General features: G+C 33.2%; 1 protein-coding gene across 3 annotated transcripts in view; it reads right to left on the reverse strand.

Annotated features, from left to right (window-relative positions):
- Nucleotides 1-1,315: 1,315 nt before the first annotated feature.
- Nucleotides 1,316-22,488, reverse strand: part of Far1 (fatty acyl-CoA reductase 1) — a 56,185-nt gene continuing 35,012 nt past the window's right edge. For 2 of the 3 annotated variants that reach the window (XM_047516745.1, XM_047516743.1), the window contains exons 5-12: nt 20,059-20,236; nt 19,087-19,131; nt 18,848-18,966; nt 17,883-17,950; nt 16,223-16,394; nt 8,383-8,512; nt 3,261-3,388; nt 1,316-2,605 (exon numbers count right to left, since the gene is read on the reverse strand). In XM_047516745.1, coding sequence (XP_047372701.1) covers nt 2,443-2,605; nt 3,261-3,388; nt 8,383-8,512; nt 16,223-16,394; nt 17,883-17,950; nt 18,848-18,966; nt 19,087-19,131; nt 20,059-20,236 — 1,003 coding nt within the window. In that variant the 3' untranslated portion in view covers nt 1,316-2,442. Of the gene's footprint in view, nt 2,606-3,260; nt 3,389-8,382; nt 8,513-15,754; nt 15,927-16,222; nt 16,395-17,882; nt 17,951-18,847; nt 18,967-19,086; nt 19,132-20,058; nt 20,237-22,488 lie in introns of all 3 variants that reach the window. The other variant, XM_047516744.1, reaches the window with a different exon arrangement.

Raw genomic sequence — 22,488 nt, forward strand, 5'->3', positions numbered from 1 at the left:
AGGTCAAAGAACAACATATTTCCATGCTTCTCTGCACTGAGATGTAGGACATAGTGTTGCCAGATCCAATTTAAATAAAGTCACAATGACATAACAATTTAACACACATATCCCAGTTAAGAGTGAAAAATGGGAAACATCTAAAATGTTTTTGAATACAGTTTTATCAAATGAACTAAATGAAATAAATCTATTTTATAAACTGTCTTGTTAAATGAGTTTAAGAAAATACAAACAGAACTAAAAACATTGTCTACAAAATGATACAAAGAGAACAGATTTCTAAAATCTTTGAATCTGACTTAAATCCAAAATCTAGTTGATGGGGATTAACAATCTATATACTCTTTATACTAACGAAGTCCCAGGATGACATACTTAATTTATCTACTACCTGTCTTTTGACACAATTCCAAACAAACACACAAAATTAATACAGTGGCCTCAGCACCCTCCCAGTCGTATTTAACTTAAATTATAAGAACAATAAAACAGGTCAGAAGACACACACTCCCTAAGCACTTCACAGGCCTGCCCAAGTTGCACCTGATCCTCTTGTTAGACACAAAGAAAATTCATCTAATTCTAGGTATATTTGGCAGAAGTACAAAACTCATACAAATGTTAGCATGTTTTCAATATGTTATGGAAATATATTTGGAGAGATGGAGTACTCAATGTGTGGGCCACCTTAAATCCAAGGCATCATTATTTATTCCGTTTTCACACTGTCATGGTCTCTCACACCTTATACAAGGTATGGTCCTGGACCAAAGACTTTAGTATCATTCCAAAGAATATATAGCTATTTACATACATTTTTTTTTAAAATAATGTTTAAAAGTTTTACTACAGAAAATCTGGCTTCAACATGGAAGCATTTTTCTTTTTTAAGATTATACACCTGCATGGAAGAAGGTGATTTCCTTTACATTTAGTTTTCCACAATATCAAAATAAACTTCTTATACATCGCATTTAGATTGAAAAAGAAAATTGAGAAGCTATATGTAACGTTTTACTGTGAACTGACCCCCTTTAAATGTATTCACAATACATTGTTGATGATTTAAATATAGTACAACTTGATCAGCTTAATTAGAACAGTGTTATGCTGAACCATCTGTTAAACCAAATATATGTTAAAATAGTAAACTACTATTGCAATTTAAAGGGAATTATAATGTATCATTAAAATATACATCAATTTTCTTGCTATTACTTGTTTCTATAATGCATTTCTTTCTAAAGCTAAAACCACATGCAGAAAAAATAAATGATATCTTCAAACTCATTCAACAGTTTGCTACTTCATATGGTATGTAAATAAAGTCCTTTATTTAATTTTATACACATTTTGTATTATTTTCTTGAAGGAATTCAGCTTTCAAGGTCAAAATTAGTATGTGTTTACTTACACACAAGGACATTTTCTTGATGTTAGTACTAGCTGCAAATACATTGTTCCATAATAATGCACTTTCAGATCTCATTTGAAAGGTAGTACAAGCCTTTTAAAAGTCCTATGATAAAATGTATAAAGGAAGGAGAACCCAAGTATGGTGAATCCTTCTCTACTCCCACCTACAAAAAAGTCTCAAAAAATCCTCTTGCTTCAATGTATGAACACAATCTCACAGGATTGATTTTTGTTTGATCGAAATGTGGACAAGAAAAAAGTACTCCTATTCTTTTTGATACACAGTTTCAATGAATTTGTTTTTTGCTGTCCTTCAAATACACACAGCATACATTGATATGGATTTTCAAACCCATTTAGATTCAGTGGGTTTTTAGAATAATATACAGCTTTCTCATTATAAAGCAACTGCTTACTTATAGAAAAATGATATGCACTGAACATTTAATCAGAAAAAGAGAACATGTTTTCATGTTTGATACCATTCAATAACTTATAGGATGAAGTGAAAATAGTTTGGCTGTAGTCTTAACAAAACTAAAACCCACTTCGACTGATGAAAAAAAGAAATCAAACACTGAAGAATCAAATATCTACCAACTTAGCTAGTATTCCTGTCCAAATAAATGCTATCCATTGCACTAAACAGTAGAAATTATAGGTTAAGAAATTATATGTTAAGGCATATTTTAATTAATATGTCCCCAAATTGCACAGTTATACTGGTCAGGGTTCCTATTTTCCTACTCTTGCCCTCACCCTATCCCTTTCTTTCCAGGGATCAAAATGTTAGGTCATGGTTTTGGTGGCTATTATATTTGAGCTGGCATACCACAGTGTGTTCACTAGGTTTTATGAGCATAAACATTAAAATGTTACATAAAATGTACCATATTTTACTCCACACCCCAATCTAAGATGGTTTAATGTCTTGACAAAACGAGAGATGACTTTTGTACATTTTACATTTTGTGCATTTAGACCACCATATGCATAGATGTTCTAAAGCTAAATTCTTGGTCTTCAGTATCTCATAGTGCTGGATGCTCGAAAGTATGATAGAAACTTGTAACAAAGACTAACTACAAAGTACCAGATGTTTCTTGCCATTTGTGATCTTGCAATAAAAATGCGCCAGATCAGGATCACAAGGATAGTATTGAAACCATAACGAATGTTCCGTAACCTGAAAAACAAATGGAGAGATATTCTAGACAATATTTTCTATAATAAAACAAAGCACCCATAGGTTCAATCTGTAGTACCACACACACAAAAAGTGGACATCCTTAAGTTAGAAAGTTAGCAGAATTCAAACTAACCTGACTATGAATAACCTGCATAGTAATAAATCAAAGTATTACTTCTATCAACTAGGAATATATCAAAGACTTTTCATAATAGTCTATTTAGAATATAAACTTATTCAATGAATGTTACTGAGCATCCCTGTGTGCACAGTACTGTCCTAGGCATGAAGAATATATCTGAAGGTAAAACAGATACATGCCTTGAACTTCTGGAGTTTCCTAATGATCTAAAAAGGCTTGCTCATTATATATATCATAGTATAGACAAAATACGATAAGCATTTTTGACATCTTTAGTTGCTTTCAAGTTTTAAGACAAGTAAACTTATCCTTTGTTCATAGTATATACATTGATGAAGACAATAGGTTTCAACAGTTTTATGCCAAATCAGTACCGCTATTAGTTCCAACCCAAAGGTAAGTACTTTTCCTAAATATATTATTAATATATTTTAGATATACCAATTTACCAAAATAGTTGTGTAATATTTCATAAGAAAGACAAGATGCAATCAAACCAATAAAACTTACTTGTTCAAATGTTTTCTAGCTGCAGGAAGGCCAGACATTTCTTCATTCAATACATACTTCTTAGTTCCCATGCAATAGTTTTCTATATATTCTGCCCAATGTAATTGCCGTACATCAATATTGAAGGTCTATATTAACAATAAGTTATTTGTTATTTTCCTGAGTCATTTTTCTACAACTTGTCAAAAATTCACTTTTTCTAAAAAGCAATCCCAAATAACAAGATGACAAAATATTTAAACACAGTATTAATTTTTCCTATTGTTCAAATACATCTTTATATTCCTATTTTATTTCTAATTCTTTTCTATCTGCATTCTTTCTTCTCTTCCAATATATCCTTATGTACCACACAGATTAATTTTCCTAGAGAATACTTTTGACTTTAGAGGAAAAAAAAAAAAACATGGTATGAAAGCTGGCTTAGGACTTTAGATAACATTTACTAGATTATTCAATTGAAAAGGACAGACAAATCCAGAAAAAGAATCTTCACAGAAATACTATTTCATGGCAAAATAAGAGAGCTGTCTATTGCTCAGTGCTCCTAGCATGGAATGGAATAATTTCTTTGGAGTGACAGGGAGATTTTTCACTTCATACCATTACTTACCTAAAAGTAGGTAAGTTGGCAGGGGGAGTTTAAAATGCTACTATGAATTAATTACTAAAATATGAAAATACAGAAACACTGCACTAAGATGAAAGTCTTAACCTAGGAGATTATTATAAGAATGGGTGTGGAAGTGGGTATATGACTGTCCCACAGGAAGAAAGAAAAAGAATGGAACAGAAGCGGTATGTAAGAAGACAAACGATGAAACATCAACACAGATTTAAAATATACATCCACCATATATACATACATATCTAGGCATCTGAGCATAAGTCCCAAAAAGGCCAGACAGATGACTATTGGATTACTTCTCACCAAAAACAATGGAAGTCAAAGACTGAGATGTTTTCCAAGTGCTCAAAGGAAAGTACAACTAACATAAAATCTTACACCAGTGGAAATATCCTTGAAAAACAAAGATGAAATAAAGATGTTTCCCAAAGAATAAAACCTGAAACAATATGACATGAGCAGAATACCCACAGTGAAGGAACTACACTAAAGAGGATTCTTCAGAACAGGAGAAAGATTCCAGATTGAGTCTACAAAGTCTGGAGATAGAAGAAACGAAGACCAGTAAAAGGGCAATTATGCTGGTAAATCATTTAAATAGTTACTGCATAGACTCTGCTATAGTTTGAATGTGTCCCTCAAAAGCACATGGGGGGAACTTAATACCCAATGTCATGGTGTTGGGAGGTGGGGCTTAGAACAAGGTGATTAGATTATTAAGGTGCTACCCTAACGAACAGATTAATACTGATGATAAAAGAACTTGAGGCAGAAAATTTAAACTCTTGCCCTCTCTTTGCCCTTCCATCATTTGATGACAAAATTAAGCAGGCCTTCACCAGATGCTAAGCCCCTTGATCCTAAGAATTCCCAGGCTCCAGAACCATAAACCAACTTCTGTTTATGATAAATTACCCCCCTTGGGTATCTTGCTAGAGCAACAGAGACAGACTATAATAAAAATAATAACCTGTGAGGCTTAACATAGAACTGATTATGTAATAACAATAGCAGAAAGGCATTGGTCATTATCAGAGAAAAGGTGCAAGTATCAATTTATAGTAGGCCTCGCTAAATTATGGAAAGATACTGTAATCTCTAGAGTAAACTACTAAAACAACTGAAAAAGAATATATTCTATGTAACTTATATGGGAAAACATGAAATTGTGGAAAAAATATAACCTAAAAAACGCAAAAAGGAAGAAAAGAACTTAGAACAGCTATGACACATAAAAAGTACTGAAAGATTTAAATAGAAAATTATCAAGAATTATGTTACGGACAGAGTTCTCCAATAAAGGGTCAAAAATCAGACTGGTAAAAAATTTAAAAAAAAAAACCCTAAGTACAAGCTCCTTGTAAAAAACATTTAAAAAATAAGGACACAAACTGGTTGAACATAAAAGAATAAAGAAAGACATGCCATACATTTCTATACATTTCTACAAGTAATGTATGAGGATGCCCATTTGCCTAGGGCCTCTCCAGACTAAGTTGTTAGAGTCTCATTTTTTGTTAATCTGGTAAGTAATAAATAAAAACTTAGTCTAGTTTTAATTTGACTGCCTCTATTATGAGAGGTTATCTTTTCAAATGGTTAACAATCATCTTCTATAATTGTGCATCTTTAGCCCATTTTCAAAATATTTATTGACTCGCCTCCCCACTATTTCTATATAAGCATTTTATGTAGTAGAAAATGCATACTAAAATCATAGAGATACCACTGTACACCAAAGTGGCTAAAATTAAAACTAAAATTTACACCAAGTGTTATGGAGAATGTGATTGACAGCACTTAAAATATAAACTAACAAACATTTTGGAAATCTCAATGGCCTTATCTACTAAATTGAACATACAAATGCCTTATCACCCAGCAATTCTATTTGTATATACACACCCTACACAAAGGTGTGCAGATGAGCATAAAGAGTGTTCATATCCAAAACTGAAAATATTTAAATGTCTGTCAAAAGAAAAATGAAAAAAAAAAAATACTGTATGACAGATACCACTGTAAAGTCAAAAATGGGTAAAACTAACATACAGTATTAGAATTCAAGAGTTACTACCTTTTGGAAGAGAGAGGAGGTAATAATTGGGAAAGGGCATTAGGGACATCAAGGGGTGACAATATTCTAGTTTTTCACCTGGGTGCTTACTTGCTAGTAACCCATTAAGCAATATGAGTTATTATACATTGAGTATGGGGTGGAGGGAGGTGGAAAGTGGAGGAAGGAGAAAGTAAATGAGTCAACAAAAGCCACAAATTTTTTAACCTGAGAGTATCTCTAGGATCCCGATGACTCAGACCTCTTTGAAGGTTTTAGGCAGAGAGGAAGACTAACTATACAGCCTATGTTATGTAAGTTAAGGAGTCTTAGAGAGAATACCCCTGCAAAATGATCAAAACCCATAAAGCTATATCCTCAAAGCCGGGGTAAAAAAAATTAAATTACCACATTCAGCATGAGCTCATGTCATACATAGACAGAACAGACTATATTTACAGATGTCCAATATGGAATCTATTATTCACATGTGGCTAGTTCAAACTGAGATATACCAGAGTACAAAATGCACATTGTGCTTCAAAGTCTCAACATGAAAAAAACAAAGCAAAATGGACTTTAAATAGTTGGTAAATTTTTTGATATGTTGAAATGATACTTTTGATACACTGGGTTAAATCAAGCTTTAAAATAAAGTTAATGGGAAGAAAAAGAAAGCTGGACTGAGTGAAAAAATTAAAAATAAAAAATTTCCTTTGGAAATGAACCAGCTCTATAGTCTATTTAAGACCTGAATTAGTTATGCTGAAATCTAAATACTTCATAGTGGCCCTGGCTTGTTAAGCTGCCTGGCTAGTTAGTGCCCATAGTCAAAAGGCTAGTGCAAAAATTTATTTTCAAAGGCAAATAAATTCTTATTATAAACTGCAGGTACAACCTATGCCTCAAAAAATTCCAAAAGAAATTCTCAAGAAATATGAATTTACAGGAAAACATACAACAATGAAAAACAAAGAAACATGGTGCCATGAGTGAGATTCAGCTCAAACATCAGTGGCAGAATCAGATACTGTCCATCCTTCAGGTTTGAATTATCAGGGAGAAAATTTAGAACAATTATGTTTAATATGTTCCAAGGAAAAAATTCTATAGGCTATTTAAGAAATATCTGTAAGATTAAAAGGTAAGTTGAGGGGCTGGAGTTGTAGCTCAGTGGTAGAGTACTTGCCTAGCATGTCTGAGGCACTGGGTTCAATTCTCAGCATCACATAAAAATAAATAAATAAAATAAATGTTTAAAAAATAAATAAAAAGTTGAACTTGAACTTGTTAAAAAGGAAATATAAAAACTGAAACCCAAACTTCAAATAAATGGTTTAGACACAGCTGTGACTGCCACAGATTTTAAATAAATCATTTAGATTTCAGCCCAAAAACAAAATGTGAAATTAAGATCTGAAGGCATAATGATCTAACATATAATAGGAACTCTGGAAAAAGATAGGATAATGGTGGTGTTTGAAGGCAATATTTGAAGAAACTACTGCTATATATTTTACCAACATTGCTAAAAGATACCATCTTCAGATTCAGGAAGCCCAACCAAAGCACCCAGACACATTCATGGTGAAACTGCAGAACATCAAATATAAAAGGAAAACCTGGACATGAGCCAGAAATAACAAATCTTTTATAAAGGAAGAGCAAATTACTGACATTTCAATAGCAATAACAGACTATAAAGAGTAAGTTACCTTTAATGTGCTGAGGTCATGTTACAAAACCTAGTAGTGAGCTAAGTAAGTGTTGACCTCTAACAATCCCCTAACTAAACTATATTATGGTATTCTAGATATATTTCAGGCAAAAGAAATCATAAAGAAAATACCTGAGAGCAAAGACACTAGCAAACAGTTAAAAATAAATAAAAACTAAATGAACTAAACATTTTCTAGTTATTGGGCTTAACTAGAGAACTAAAGTAATATACAAACATATATGTGATTGGAGGTGGTAATCACAATGAAAACATTGTAAGTTTATATATATTATAAAGGAGAAGTCTACTGAAATTAATTATCTTAGACTATGTTAGCTATGCATGTTAAAGCATCTAGGGCAAACAAAAAAAATTTGTAAGGGAAGACATTTTTTGTTTTTGTTTGGTTTTCTTTAAACTCATACAACAGGGCATTTGGAGGAAAACACAAAGATGTTAAAAGTTCTCTTTGAACCCAATCTTAGAGAAAATAGAAGATAACATTTCAATTATATTTTGAAAATACCATTGCCACTCAACTCTTTAAAGCAAAACTTTTTGTCTCCTCACCAATAATTAGGATAGAAACTTTACTTAGATTCAACTCAAAGACTTTCATGTTACATAATGTTATGGAAAATACCTGTTTTTCAGATTACTTAATAGTTCCATAATTGTTATGCTACTTACTTTCTAATATAAAACAGAAAATACTTGCCTTTTTATCTTCGGGGTTTAGTTGATTCATTAACATATTGACATTGTCAGTATTCCACACCCAAGAATTACTTGTGAAATATTCAAGAAACACCATAGCTTTGTGAAGACGAGTTATTGTTTTCATCATCCTGTATTACAAGAAAAATTGACAGATTTATATACTGCCTAGATTAGGAAAAATCCCATTACCACCCAGGGTACCAGTTTCCCCAATATATTAACATTAAAGTATAATCGTAATATGTAATTTAATAAGTGTATCAAACCAGCAGGGAATAAGAATATTTCTGCATCTTGGGAGAACATTTTGCAAAACCAAAATGAGAAAATTTTTTCTTTGGAAGTAGCAGCAAATGATTTTGGCATTGCTTAAATAGAGTTCTGTGGATATACATAATTATTTCCTAACGGATGTGCAGTATACCTTTAAGGTCAAATTGTCTAAATAAAATATTAAAATAAAAGGATCCAATTAATTTCCTTCTTTTTCCTCCTTAAACTATACTTTTCAGATGCATTTCTTAAGAGTTCCTATGAATTTATAATATACTGTTATAATCCCAACTCTTCAGCATCACTGAAGTAAAGTATGCAGAAATATTCATTTGCCATTTAGTCAAAACTATTTAAAAATAATATACATATATATATACACACACAAAAACTTCCTCTTTAATACTGACTGGCTCAACTCTTGATCATCTGGATGTGCTGTGAAATCAATGACTCAGTCTGAAAACTTTCTGAAATATTCACTCCTCTCCCCATAATCCACCAATGTCCCTCCATATAAAAATAAGGAAGTATAAACCTTTTTGTTTCCTTTAAAAAGGGCAAAGGTTTTAATCTGTGTATCTGTTGTTTTATTTATTATTGCTCACTGTAAGTCATTGATATCATAACACTAATCTGAGCAGTAACAACTATAAAACATTAATTACCTATGGTAAATAACAAAAAGAAATACCGTTTTGAAATAAAATAAATCCCAACTTCCAAAGATAGAAAAATAATTTATGAAGAAATACTTTGAAATAAGTCCATTTATAGTCCCAGAATAAGGATTAGCATTATATGTAGTTTAGAAAGTTCCCAAATTAGGGCTTTAGAAATGGGGGATATGGAAGAAAACTGAAACATCAGAAATGGGGAAGAAAATCAAAACAGTATCATCAACTGAGCAATTTTGGTAACATTCAATACATTTAGTAAGAAATGTTATATCCAGAATACTGGAAAATGAGGCAATATGGACCATGTAAAGAAAAACTATTTCATCCAATAAAATAATTCTAAAATAATACCTCCATTAAAAATAAAAAAAAAATTAGCAAACATCAAAAGCTGTATCTGGACAGAAATAGTTCACATAGATAGAAAGCACTTGGGGTGAAGACAAAAGACATACTGCTTTTAGAAGAGATTAGGAAAATTTTTAAAAAGATAAAACTAAATCAATATTATCACAGCCAGTATAGTATACTTGAATCTTGTCTGTCTGTCTGTCTGTCTGTCTGTCTCTCTCTCTCTCTCTCTCTCTCTCTCTCTCACACACACACACACACACACACACACACACACACACACGGTTAACATGGTTTTCCAACACATATTTTATTAAAAAATTTTTCTTCCTTACTTCTTTTTCAGTGATAATTCTCACCTTTTCTTATCTTTAGATTCATTCAAATGAATGAATTGTCCTACAATCAACCCCAGATTCAACCACTCCAAAAACAATTGTGGGGGAAAAAAAGGTGGGGGGGTTTTGAAAGACCATATATAAGTGAAAATTTATAAATATTTATCAGGCAATAAAAGTACTGGACTGAATACTATGGGGGATTAAAAAAAAAAAACTTAAAAAACTGCACTATTTACTCTTTGATTAAACATGTCACAGAGCAAATGCTTGTGACTACATTGCCATGAACATTCTGAGTATTTATTTATTCTTTATTATGGCAACCTTCAAAATATAGTCAATCACAATCCTTTAAAGTAGGGTAAAATCTTAATGATACCTCATCTAGCACTTCTCAACCTTGGCTATAATAGAGAGTCAGAAATTCTCTGCTTGTGGCGGGGCTACTGTTCTGTGCCTGGCAGCACCCATGGCTCTAGCATTAGATACTAGTAGCACACCCCAACCCTCATTGTGATATCTCAAAATGACTCCAAATATTGTCAAATGTTCCCAGTTGAGAATCACACAGATGAAAAAAATAAGATTCAGAGAAGTTATGCTACACAGAGTTAAGTAACAAAAACCATAAAGCCATTTGTTCTAGATGCATTTTTAACAGTAATAAAATATTAATATATTTCAAGAGCTAAAATAAGTAACTTATACTGCTTCTATATGCAATAATGTCATGCATCCTGGGTCCCCACATTACAAGAATCCATATGATGCATATCTGAGTTAGACTATAATTATATCAAGATATACAACAAGTCAGATTTTTATCTGGCTGACACTCAAAATAATGCAAATGAGTGAAATGGACATCATGAATGATATGTGAGTTTAATGTAGAATCAAGCACTATATTAAGGTCCTAATCAAGGTGTAAAGCTCAGTACCTTAGCTAAGTAAATATATGAAGAAATTAAATACTAAGTTTTAAGACTTTTGTGCTTAACATTTATAAAACTGCCTACATAAAAAACTTTTATGTCCTTTGTTGCTTTTAGACTATACATTCCCAGAAGTCAATGATCATTCCTGCTTTGATACTCAGCCTCACATTATTATCTCCCATCCTACCTGTTCATCTACAATGTCACCTAGACTATATTCCCATCAAGAGAAGGTAACGCATAACCGATAGAATGAGGTAGAAGTGATATTGTGTGACTTCTGGGGCTAGGTCAGAAAAGGTACTTAAGTTTTCTGCCTTGCTCACTGGAATACTCACCCTTGAAGCCTTCAGTCACCATGTACGCTGTCCAACTCCCCCAGAGGCTGCCACGTTGTGAGGAAGCTCAAACTAGTCCATGTGTAAAGACCACATGGAGAGACTCTCAAACTACCTAGAGAAAAATGCCTGGCCACCCCAATTGTTTCTGCACCCTTTTTCCTCTTTACTATTCTCTCCACAGTATACCTGCCTCGGTCCTTGTCTGAATGCAACCATTTGAAAGATCTTGAGCTAGAACCACCCAGTCAAGTTCTTCTAGAATTCCTGATCTAAAGAAATCATGACCCCCCTGCCCCCCCCAAAAAAGAAATTATGACAAATAATTTGTTTTAAGACACTAAGTTTGTTGTGATGAATGATGCACTGTGTATTCCCCACACTCTTAGCACTACTGGGAGTGTGGGGGAGGGTGTTATAATAAAAATCTAAAACATGCAGGCAGTATTGGCTTTAGAATCAGGTAGTTGACAAAATTGGTAAGGCCCTTGAGGAGACCGTTATTGAAATCTGAAAAGATCAGGAAAGAATGTTAGCAGAAGTTTTAAAGAGATCTGAGAAGAATGTTGGTAAGGGCTTAAAATGAGGAAAATAGGGGCTGGGACTGTAGTTCAGTAGTAGAGTAGTTGCTTAGCATGCACAAGGCCCTGGTTTCAATCCCTGGCAACAAAAACAAACAAACAAACAAAAACCCCAGTTGTGTGTGAGGGATATTGTTGGAAGTTGAAAGAAAAAAACCAAAACTGTCACCTGTGATAATATGGAAGATAATAGAAACTATACCTAATAAAAATCAACCTACTCAAGACTTCCTGAAAGAGGATAAAGATGATCTTTAAAAATGAACTGTTTGAATGAAATTTGGAAATAATGTAAAATACCAGTCAGGAACTCTTTAAGAAATGATTTTTGAGCATAGATCACATCCAGGCTAGGAATGTAAGATTCTTTTGAAGACTTTAAAACTACCTAAAATAGCTCAAAGAATATTTCAGACAGACAAAAGAACATTAGTTCTTAAAGACATGTGGCACAGGAACTCTACTCTTTGAAATGCAGGATGTAAGATCTAAAGGTGTTGTCCCATAGCAACTTCCTAGGAGACCCAGATTGAAAGGGTTTGTCTTAAACCAATCTGCAAATATAGTTTTGGCTAATGGAATGGACTGCTCTAAAACAGATACACTGAAAACCCACACAATCTTTAAAGTAATCACATCAATTTATATGTAAAGGGACAGAGAGTAGAAAATGAAAAGAGGTGTCTGTATCAAGGGTCAGTAAACAAAGGCCTACACACCAAATCTTGCCTATTACCTGTTTTTGCAAATAAAAATAGGGTCATTCATTTATATACTGTCTATGGCTGCTTTCATTCCTTTTTATTTATTTATTTTTGGTAGCAGGGATTGAACCCAGGGGAACTTAACCACTTGAACAACATCCCCAGTCCTTTTTTTTGAGACAGGGTCTCCTCCCTAAGTCGCTTAGAGCCTCACTTAGTTGCTGAGGCTGGCTTTGAACTTGAGATCCTCCTGCCTCAGCTTCCCAAGCCACTGGGATTACAGGCATATGACAACAAGCCTGGTTGCTTTCATTCTTTAACAGCAGAGTTGAGTAGTATCACTCTGGGAAACCACATGGCCTACAAAGCCTAAGATAATTATTGCCTGGCCCTTTTCAGAAAAGTCTTATCACTTTAAGACAAGCCTTTCTCATTCTTGGGCGCTGTTATGGTTTGGATGTGAGGTAAAGTTCGTAGGAGAAATGATTGGGTAGTAAGAGTCTTAACCCAATCAGTGATTTAATCCCCTGACAGGGATTAACTGAGTGGTAACTGAAGTGGTGGGGTGTGACTGGAGCAAGTTGTTTATTGGGGGCATGGCTATGAGGCATATATTTGCATCTGGTGAATGGAGTCTCTCTCTGCTTTCTGATCATGATGTGAGTTGCTTCCCTCCATCATACTCTCCTGCCATGATGTTCTGCCTCACCTCAAGCTCCAAGGAATGGAGCCAGACTTCTATGGACTAAGACCTCTGAAAGCTGAGTCCTTAAATAAACTTTTCCTCCTCTATAATTTTGCTGGTAGGATCTTTTAGTCACAGTAGCGAAAAAGACTAACTAAGTGTAGCTATAGGACAACACTTAAGATCTTAAATCCTTCTCTCTTACATCCTGTCTTTCAAACAGCAGAGTTTCTGTGACATATCTGTGTCACCCTGCCCAGGATGCCTAAATTTTTAATAGGTAAGAAGAAGGGTAAGTAGGCTATTCACACACACCTGTGTTTCACACACAGGTCATTTCTGTGGCAAAAGGATGACAAGATGACTGAGCCAAGAGCCTCCAGGAAGTCCCAGAGTAGCACAGAACCCTAATTAAGAAACTATCAACAAATTCCCTACTGGAATTCAGAACTGTTATGAACAGCATTTGCTACATGCCTTCTTTCTCTCTTTTGAAGAATACTGTCTGAAACCATTATCCAATGCTGCCTCTTCATCATATGTTGGGTGTATGAGTAGCTAGTAACTCACTTTAGTACACAGGTTGTCAGATAAACACTTGAAATATTCTTGAGGAGCTATATCTATAATACCATTCCTGAAGAGCCTTATCTGCAACTGGATCAGACTTAAATGACAAAATCCTGGCTTCGAGCTGATGCCACAAGGATCTTGGAAAGTGGCAACTCTATTTTCCATGTGGATGGAATATGAATTGTTTTGGCCAAAAGGTTAACTATAGCAAACTACACTTTCCAAAAATGGCTGCAACTTTTATCTCATTTGTTCATTTACAGCATGATCCTGACCATTCTCTGTGTCCCCTTACTTTAAATCTAGGAAGAGTTCTCTTGTGACTAAAAGAATGAGGCAAAAGTGATAATGCATAACTTCCTTAGGTAGATCAGAAGAGGCATTGTAGCGTCCACCTTTCTAGCTGAACTATCTCCCCCTCAAAGCCTTTAGCAGTCATATAGTAAGTTTAATTCCCCAAAGGCTACCATCAGGTCTTGCAAAGAGACTACATGTAGAGATCCTGATACCATAGGAAGAGATGGTGACTCCTGGTCCTGAGGTACTTCACTGTTCCCCATTACACTTAACTTTTTCAGCTCTATCTGACCACAACCACATGGAAGTCCCTAAGCCAACCCCAACCAGCTAATTTCCTGCCCAAATTCCTGATTCTGAGAGAAATAATAAATTGAAAAAGAAGTAGTATGTCTATTGCTATTTTAAGCCTCTAAATTTCAGATGACTTCTTATATAGCAACATCTACTTTGAATCATTTAGTAAATTTTGGCTATTCATTCTTCAAATTTACTGAGCCCCATTTCTCTGTGTGAGGCATTGTGATATATTTAACTTGTTTTTTTTTTTTTTTTAAACTGGTTGTGATTTTTCTGCCATGTTTAAAACATGCACTGCCATCATTCACTAATTTTTGCCTGCTTTTTTAGACATGAAAATATCCTGTCAATGGCAAATATTCCACTTTGCAGATCTCTGTAGAAAAACTTGGTAATATTTTCTTTAAAGCTGTCCAACACCTCTCACATAGCTCAATAATCAAACATATAGGGTTAGGAACATCATGGACAAGAGAATCCACAGGAAGTCCCTACAATTAACTCAGATCCTGATACACTATAACTGGCAGATACCTCACTTTTATTTTTTGAGCAGCTGATGGAAGTTCTGGAATCAGCATCTTCTTTATACATAATTACTCAAATCCTGAACTCTCCAATCAAAGGCTCCACTGTAATGCCAATGTAGTTAAAAATAAATAAATATTTTTGTAGTACATTTCACTATAATTGTGTGGTAATGACAGCAGAACTTTATGTTTGTTGGATTTCAATTTAAAAAACAGGAAATAAGAAAGAAAAGGCTATTAAAACTATAAGAAAAAAAAATTTCCATTTGTCATTAACTTTTTAAAAACTATATATATCATTCCCAACCTGGAAAATTAGTCAAAAACTGTAATTACCATATTATAAGCTGAATGGGCAGCTGAGATATTTCAAATAATTAGATTTTTAGAAGCATCCTGTATTTTTCATATAAAACTGCACCATCCATTTAAAGCAAAACATTTTACCCTTAATACCCTGTGAAAACTCACCCCTAGGTTTTTAAGGGGGAGAGGAAAAGGGCTCAATTTCAGCTTATAATAACAATGACAACCCTGATGTAGGACATTTCCTATTTCTTTGGGATTTTGGAGGATCAATGATCCAATAAAATGAGATCTGTAGTTAGTGTCCCCAAATATCTCCAATTTCTAAAAAATGTCCTAGCATCTTGATTGTGATTGTGATTAATTTAGGTTAGTAATTCTAAAGGTAAAGCTCATGCTAGCGACTTTTTGTCTCTCCAGCAAGCTTCCACCACCTTACCAATACATAGTGTATTTACTGCTATTCTTCTTACCACGGTTTCTGACCTGTCAACCTGAGTGCAAGATCGAGCAATAATGCAGGTACTGTATGTCTGACACCCTTCCAATAATGAAGCAATAGGTTGTTGGAATAGAACTTAACATTGGGGTGCCTGTATACTTGGTTTAAAGGATTCATCTTGAAGGAATGATTTAGATAATATCCTGTAGGAAAAATAAGCGTCAAAGCATTTTGAATATTATTTCTTATTCAGAAAAGTACCTAAAGTTAGACCTAGAATTCAACACATGACAATAATTTATCATCCAAACAAGTAGAGTGACTTACAACACTACCTTTGTTTTTCTGACAAAGTCTTAAATTCAAGTCTTCTCATTCACAAAAGGCCATTAAGCCTTATCATAAGCTTAAACAGATACAGAGTTAATATGCATTTTAGTGTAAGCATGGGTTGTTTAACAGTCAGAGGAACAGATAAGACAGAGCTAGTCACCATTACCTTGGGCTTCTTCCAGTCATCCTGAGGTAGATATCATACAGGAATGCTGGGGCCTTATGGCTTACAGCAATCCAGTAATGATATAAAAGGTGATTGGAGGTTAGATTTACATTGGGCCGTCTGAAGGCCTGTTCGAGAGGATTCCTCTTGAAAGTGGAAATTACATGGTATTCTGAGGAAGAAAAGTTGTGTAACAGCTTTGATAATAACCATGTAATGAAGTTTTGAAAAAAAAATGTTTTTACAATGCAATATTTTACCAAAGATGTCAGAATTCGTTCATTTAAAAAAAACTTTTCTACTCTCTATAGTAGCTAAGAGAATATGGGTATTAGACTTCTGAACTTGAATGGGTTAAAAACTGCCACTATTTATAAATTTTAATTAGATGAATGAATTTTTGCTAGAATTTACTCTTGAAGATCTTTTTAATGTTTTACCTATGTCAGTTTACAATGTCACTTTCTATATTTCACCTCTCACGATAGCTTCTTTCTTTCTGTTCCTCTTTCCAGATTCTTATTACTGTACTTACTTAAAAAAAAAGGAAAATCATCATCCTTTGCTTATAAATAATTAAGTTGTTCAAATTAACATACATCAAACAAGTTTAAAACAACCCAAAAATAACCTCTGCTGCAATTTAATTAGGATACTCAATGTCAATACAATCAAACTTGGTATCATCTATGTTAAGACTTTAATTTATGAAACTGCATATTGAGATATTCACTAAAAAAAAGCTCAATGTGATTTTTTTTCACTAAATTTTATAAAACAAAGGAAGTCTATAAAAAATTCTCATGTAAAATGTTTCAGTATTCTCAAAAGAACAGTACTTAAACTAAACATCATAAAATTAAAATCATCCTAGTTTTTTCTTATAAGATCTAATGGTCAATTTTTAAACTTAAATAAAAATGGGAAAGAAAAGTCCTAGGACAAATGCCATGAAAGATGTACTTTAAAAATCAAAATTTTTTTTTTTGCAGAGTAGCAAAAGTTATTCAATGGTAAAATAAGATCCATTACTAAATTAATGCCATAAATATGTTTTACTTTAAATTTGAAATCATCAACCAACATTTTAAAATGATTCCATTTCAATAGGTTTTACCCACTATTCCTATTTTAGAACTAGTAACATATCAAACACACTATTTGCTGTGGATCTGTGAATTTAAATACATTAATAAATGTTATCAGAAAATATTCTGGCAAAATTTATCCTACTTCCTAAATCTTTCATTTATTATTCTGGGGACCACTTAATATACCAGCTCTTGTAAGCAGGAGTGATACTGCCTATGGATCAGCAACATCAGGACTGTGGGTACTCAGAAGGATGAAAAAAGCACTATTCCCATGCCACAGGTTATCTATAAGGGTTGCTGCAGATGGCAACAGAAAAACAGCAAGGGTCAGAGACAAGGGTAGGGTGGATGGGAATATACAGCAGGATATTTTTACATTTCAAAACACTATTGAGGAAGGACCACAAGGCAGTACTGGTAGGTATTACTTCTAAAATGGCAATTAAAATAAGAACAAATTGGTAACTCAACGTCCTTAATGCCTCATGGACATTCTAATAATAAAAACTCAGTGAACATTTTAAGTTAAGATATATTCTAACATTCAAAAACAGATAAAATCATACCAACTTCACCCCAGTGGAAAGGATTAGTGCTGCCTGTTGTACAATTATACACCATGATGTTTCTTGGTCTGCAATGACAAAGATATAAGTAATGAAACATAAAAATAAGCCAAATTTATCCTACTTAAATCTTACATGATATTAAAGTAGCAATCTATAAAGACAATATATGAATTATGTAAAAAAATTATCCCTAAGGATTTTTTTTAATGTCTGATGACCAAAACTACTCTTATCTTTCTTCTCCCCCCGAAATTATAATTTTATTTTATTTTCACATTTTTCTTCCTTATATTAACTAGAGTGTTTTTAAAAGTAAGAAAAACCAACAACAATCTCTGTTCTTCTGTCTCCTAATTTTCAGAGGTTCAAGTTGAAAAAAATTATGGATTAAGTTCCCTTTTGCCAAAAATAACATGTTCATATATAATCGTCTCTCTCCCTCCTTTATGAATATAAAATACTGACTTCAAAAATAAAGGCAGTTATATGGTTAGAAAAAAATAAGTTCATGGAAAGTTAAAAGTTTAAATGTTACCTATAAATGCTATCATTACTTTTTAAAAGAATGCTCCTAGATTGAATAAAGCTGTTCTAGTGTACCATGTTTAATATATATGTATGTAAACCACTCCCTATAAATTCCAACTATTTATATTTCAAGTTTTCATTTGAATTAAAAAAAAAAAAAATTACCCTTGGGGAGGGCTCTTTTCTTTTCTTTTTAAAATCCCTAACAAACTTGTAGATTCTGTAGGTATACATAAGAATTAGCATTAATATTTCATTGCTACTGATGGATCCACTTGCTATGCCTGGGATATACCAACCCTTACAGTTGACAGTAACATCGCCTATATATTGCTATGGCAATATAAGGACTAAAGGATTAACATTAGTCAGTAGCTCTGTTTTCCCTTCTCAGTTACTATATATTAAATAAGCAACATTGTCACCTCATATACCTATTAACTCCGGAATACCAGGCTGCCGCAAGACTCGTGTTGACAACTACATCTACAGGAACAAGATCTGCAAGGGCATTGTTGGAGGCACGCATTGTTCGAAGAATTCCTTTCCCTGCCTTTGTTGAAATTAAAAACAACACCTTAAGATATATAAGCTGAAATGTATATATTTTAAAAGATATATACACACACAGAAAAATACATGAACTATTAAGTAAACCAAAAAGTTTACTTACCGCAATAAAGAGTCCACTTGGTCCATTAAAGTTATCAATCCATCCCTATTGCCAAAAATTAAAAAAAAAAGGGGTGGGGAAAGAGAGCTTAGAAATATTATGAAACTAGAGATTTATTATTTGAAATCTACAACTCCAAATGTATGTATATAATTTTCTTCCAAAACTTAAATAATCTGTATTATAGTCCAGAATAGTGATCCCAGTCCCAAATAGAAGTAGTCTTCTGGGATCATAAATGACCGAGTAAAAATATGTGTAAGGGGTCACATACTCTTCTCTTAACTTTCTGCAAAGGAAATTTTATAAAATGGACTGTATACTGTCAATTATTTTTGTTAAATTAAGTCTATTTAAGCCTGATTTTATGCTATTTACTAATGCAGCATCCTGATTGAGGGAAAATGGCAAGTTCTTCTCAACTTTACTGAACAAGAGATTAACAAAATAACAAAAGAGATGCTATTACTTGCTATTACACAGATCTAGGATTTTCCAAAATCAGTTTATCTATTGGTTTATATTTCTGCTTTTTCTTATTCCAGGGATTTAAATACCAAAATACCTTGTTTCTTTTTAACAGCAAGTTATTATAGAAATTTCTTGTATCTTTCCTAACTTTGTGATCTATATAGGAAGTGGGTCTACTACCATTTGGAAGGTCTGCCTCTTTTTAGTAATAAAAAGGAAACGAAATTATGGTCTTCTTTAAGCAAGATAATGCCATAGCTTTTGATTTATTTTTCAATTAGGATTCTTAAAATATTGATCTACATTTATATATATATATATTCATGTTAGAAATAAAAGTACCAATAATATCTCTTCCTATGAAAAGGAAACAGTTTTGCCAAGGCAAATCAGGTTCAGTAAATAATGCCTACTTTTAAATCAAACTGCCAACTCCTTTTACACAAATATGACTTAAAATTCTCAATTCCAATAATTTATACAAGATTTCTAACAACTTACTGGAAAAGGTTCTTTCCAACTGGCACCAACAATTGACGGCCTTACAATTGCCACATTTAGCTTTGCTCCTTCTTGTTGCACAACATACTCTGCCAATGCTTTCGTGTATATGTATGTGTTAGGTCTGTCTCCTATCAGTTTTGGTGTGATATCATTTACTAGACCATCATCCATCCATCTGGTGAAAAAGAAATTGCATACAAAAATATTTCCAGGTATTTTAATTTAGAATAGAAAAATTACTTAATTAAACTGTGTACATTCAAAAGATAAAGGAAGAAGTTAAGTTTTGGTTTCATTAAACATCATCTACAGGTCCACAGTCCTTATCTGCAACTTCTATATCCAAAAGAGCCTGAAAAGCAAGAGTTCTTTCATAAATCATATGGTAGATAGCAAAAGTTAATGTGAACTTCTTTATGGTCTTTTAAAAAATTATTTAAATATCTATATAAATCACATGTATTCAACCAGAGATGTCTGCTACCTGACACCAAACTAAGGTAATTCCATATCACACAACAAATAAATTGCATTTCTTTTCTAAAGTCCAAATAAATTCCAAACTTTTCAGATTTTATGAATTTTAGATCTGTATAAAACTACCTAACAGACCAACATATATAGATTTGTGATTCACATATACTTACAAAAGCTCTAGTAATCTAGATATTCAAAGTAAAGCACTGAAATTGTACATTCTCATAAGTAAGACTAACAAATACTAGGATAATCCATAAATGAAAATATGTTGAAGCATGTTATAAAAATTCTATTAGTGACATACTATGAAGTCACAAAATTCACTATCTCAGTTCCACTGAAGGAATGGTCTACTTTAATTATCTGTAAAAGGAGGGTGATGGACTAGGAATGTCTATAGTCTTTCCTAGTCTAAATTTCTGATTCTCATAATGTTATATACCATTTTTGGATATTTCGTCCACATTTGTCTATGCTATATATATATATAAGCAGACTCAATATACTGTCACAATGAAATGATACCAATACAAATTATAAGGAAGCATAAACTGGAGATCAAGATAATATTCTTCCGTATACAAGTACTTTTTATATATGAAAGAAAAAGAACATTAATTAAATTGAAGGGAAACTGGTATCCAACTTAAGAAAAATTCTACCATGAAGGTGAGTTTTAAAACTGGAAGGGATAGGGTGGGTGTAGTGGTACATGCCTGTAATCCCAGCAGGTAGGGAGGCTGAGGCAGGAGGATCCCAACCTCAGCAACTAGCAAGGCCTTAAGAACTCAGTGAAACCCTATCTCAAAATAAAAAAAATAAATAAAACTAAAATGGCTCAGAATGTGGCTCAGTGGTAAAGCACTCCTGGGTTTAATCCCTAGTACTGAAAAAAAAAAAACTTGGAAGGAATAGTTGATAGATGGCAAAAAAGAAAGAATTAAATTAACATACCAATGCTAAGAGAAAAAGTAATTTGATTCATTAACTTCCACATTCAACTTTTCTCTTACAAGTGTAAGAGGATAATAAACACTTTTGACTATTGACCTGTGAAGAAAATGAAGTATACATCTGGAACCAACTGAGAAACTAAGTCATAAAATAGAAGTCAGAGAATTTTCTAATGGGTATCATGGTAACCTCTCATATTTACTAATTTCTTTCAACAGATACAATCTATCTGTGTTCCTTATAATGATTAGCAGGAAAACTTTTTTAAAAAACTGGACCTGAATGCTTATTTTGGGAGAAAGCAGGACATAGTAGTAATTAATTTGTCAAAAGTCAACAGAGGGCTGGGGTTGTGGCTCAGTGGCAGAGTGCTTGCCAAGCACATGTGAAGCACTGGGTTTGATCCTCAGCATCACATAAAATATAAATAAGCAAGTTACAAAAAAAAGATATGGTTTTTAAAAAAAGGCAACAGAATGTTCAGGAAGAAAGGAGACTAAGAGGAGACAGAACAACAAAGAAAATAAGTCCACAGAGATATTAAATGAAGATTGACATATATGTGAAGATATGACAGATGCTGGAAGTTTCTAAAATTGTAGTCTCTATAAGAAAAAAAGACTCACTTTTTTTTTTGCTCTGAACCTGTGTTTCACTTGATGAGAAAGCATAGGCTAAAGGAATGAGAACTGGGCTATGGTATATGCATACTTTACTTAATCTCTATTGATCAAATACTCATATTATTCATGTCCGAACTGCTGATAGGATCCTAATCCTTGGAAAGACAACCAGTGACACTTGGGAGTATGAATTAAAGGACTATGACTCCTTTCATTCCCTAATAATTAAAGACCCTCTACAGATACACTTCATTGTGGTGGAAGCAGAATCCGTAATCCTTGAATAAATTAGACCCTTCCTACTGAGCAGGCAATCAGTCTCCACAGGGACTTTTTGGTTGCTAGAATTGCAGGAAAACAGAGCCCCTAG

This window comes from Sciurus carolinensis, chromosome 11, assembly GCF_902686445.1.
Source record: "Sciurus carolinensis chromosome 11, mSciCar1.2, whole genome shotgun sequence".
Classification (NCBI taxonomy): domain Eukaryota; kingdom Metazoa; phylum Chordata; class Mammalia; order Rodentia; family Sciuridae; genus Sciurus; species Sciurus carolinensis.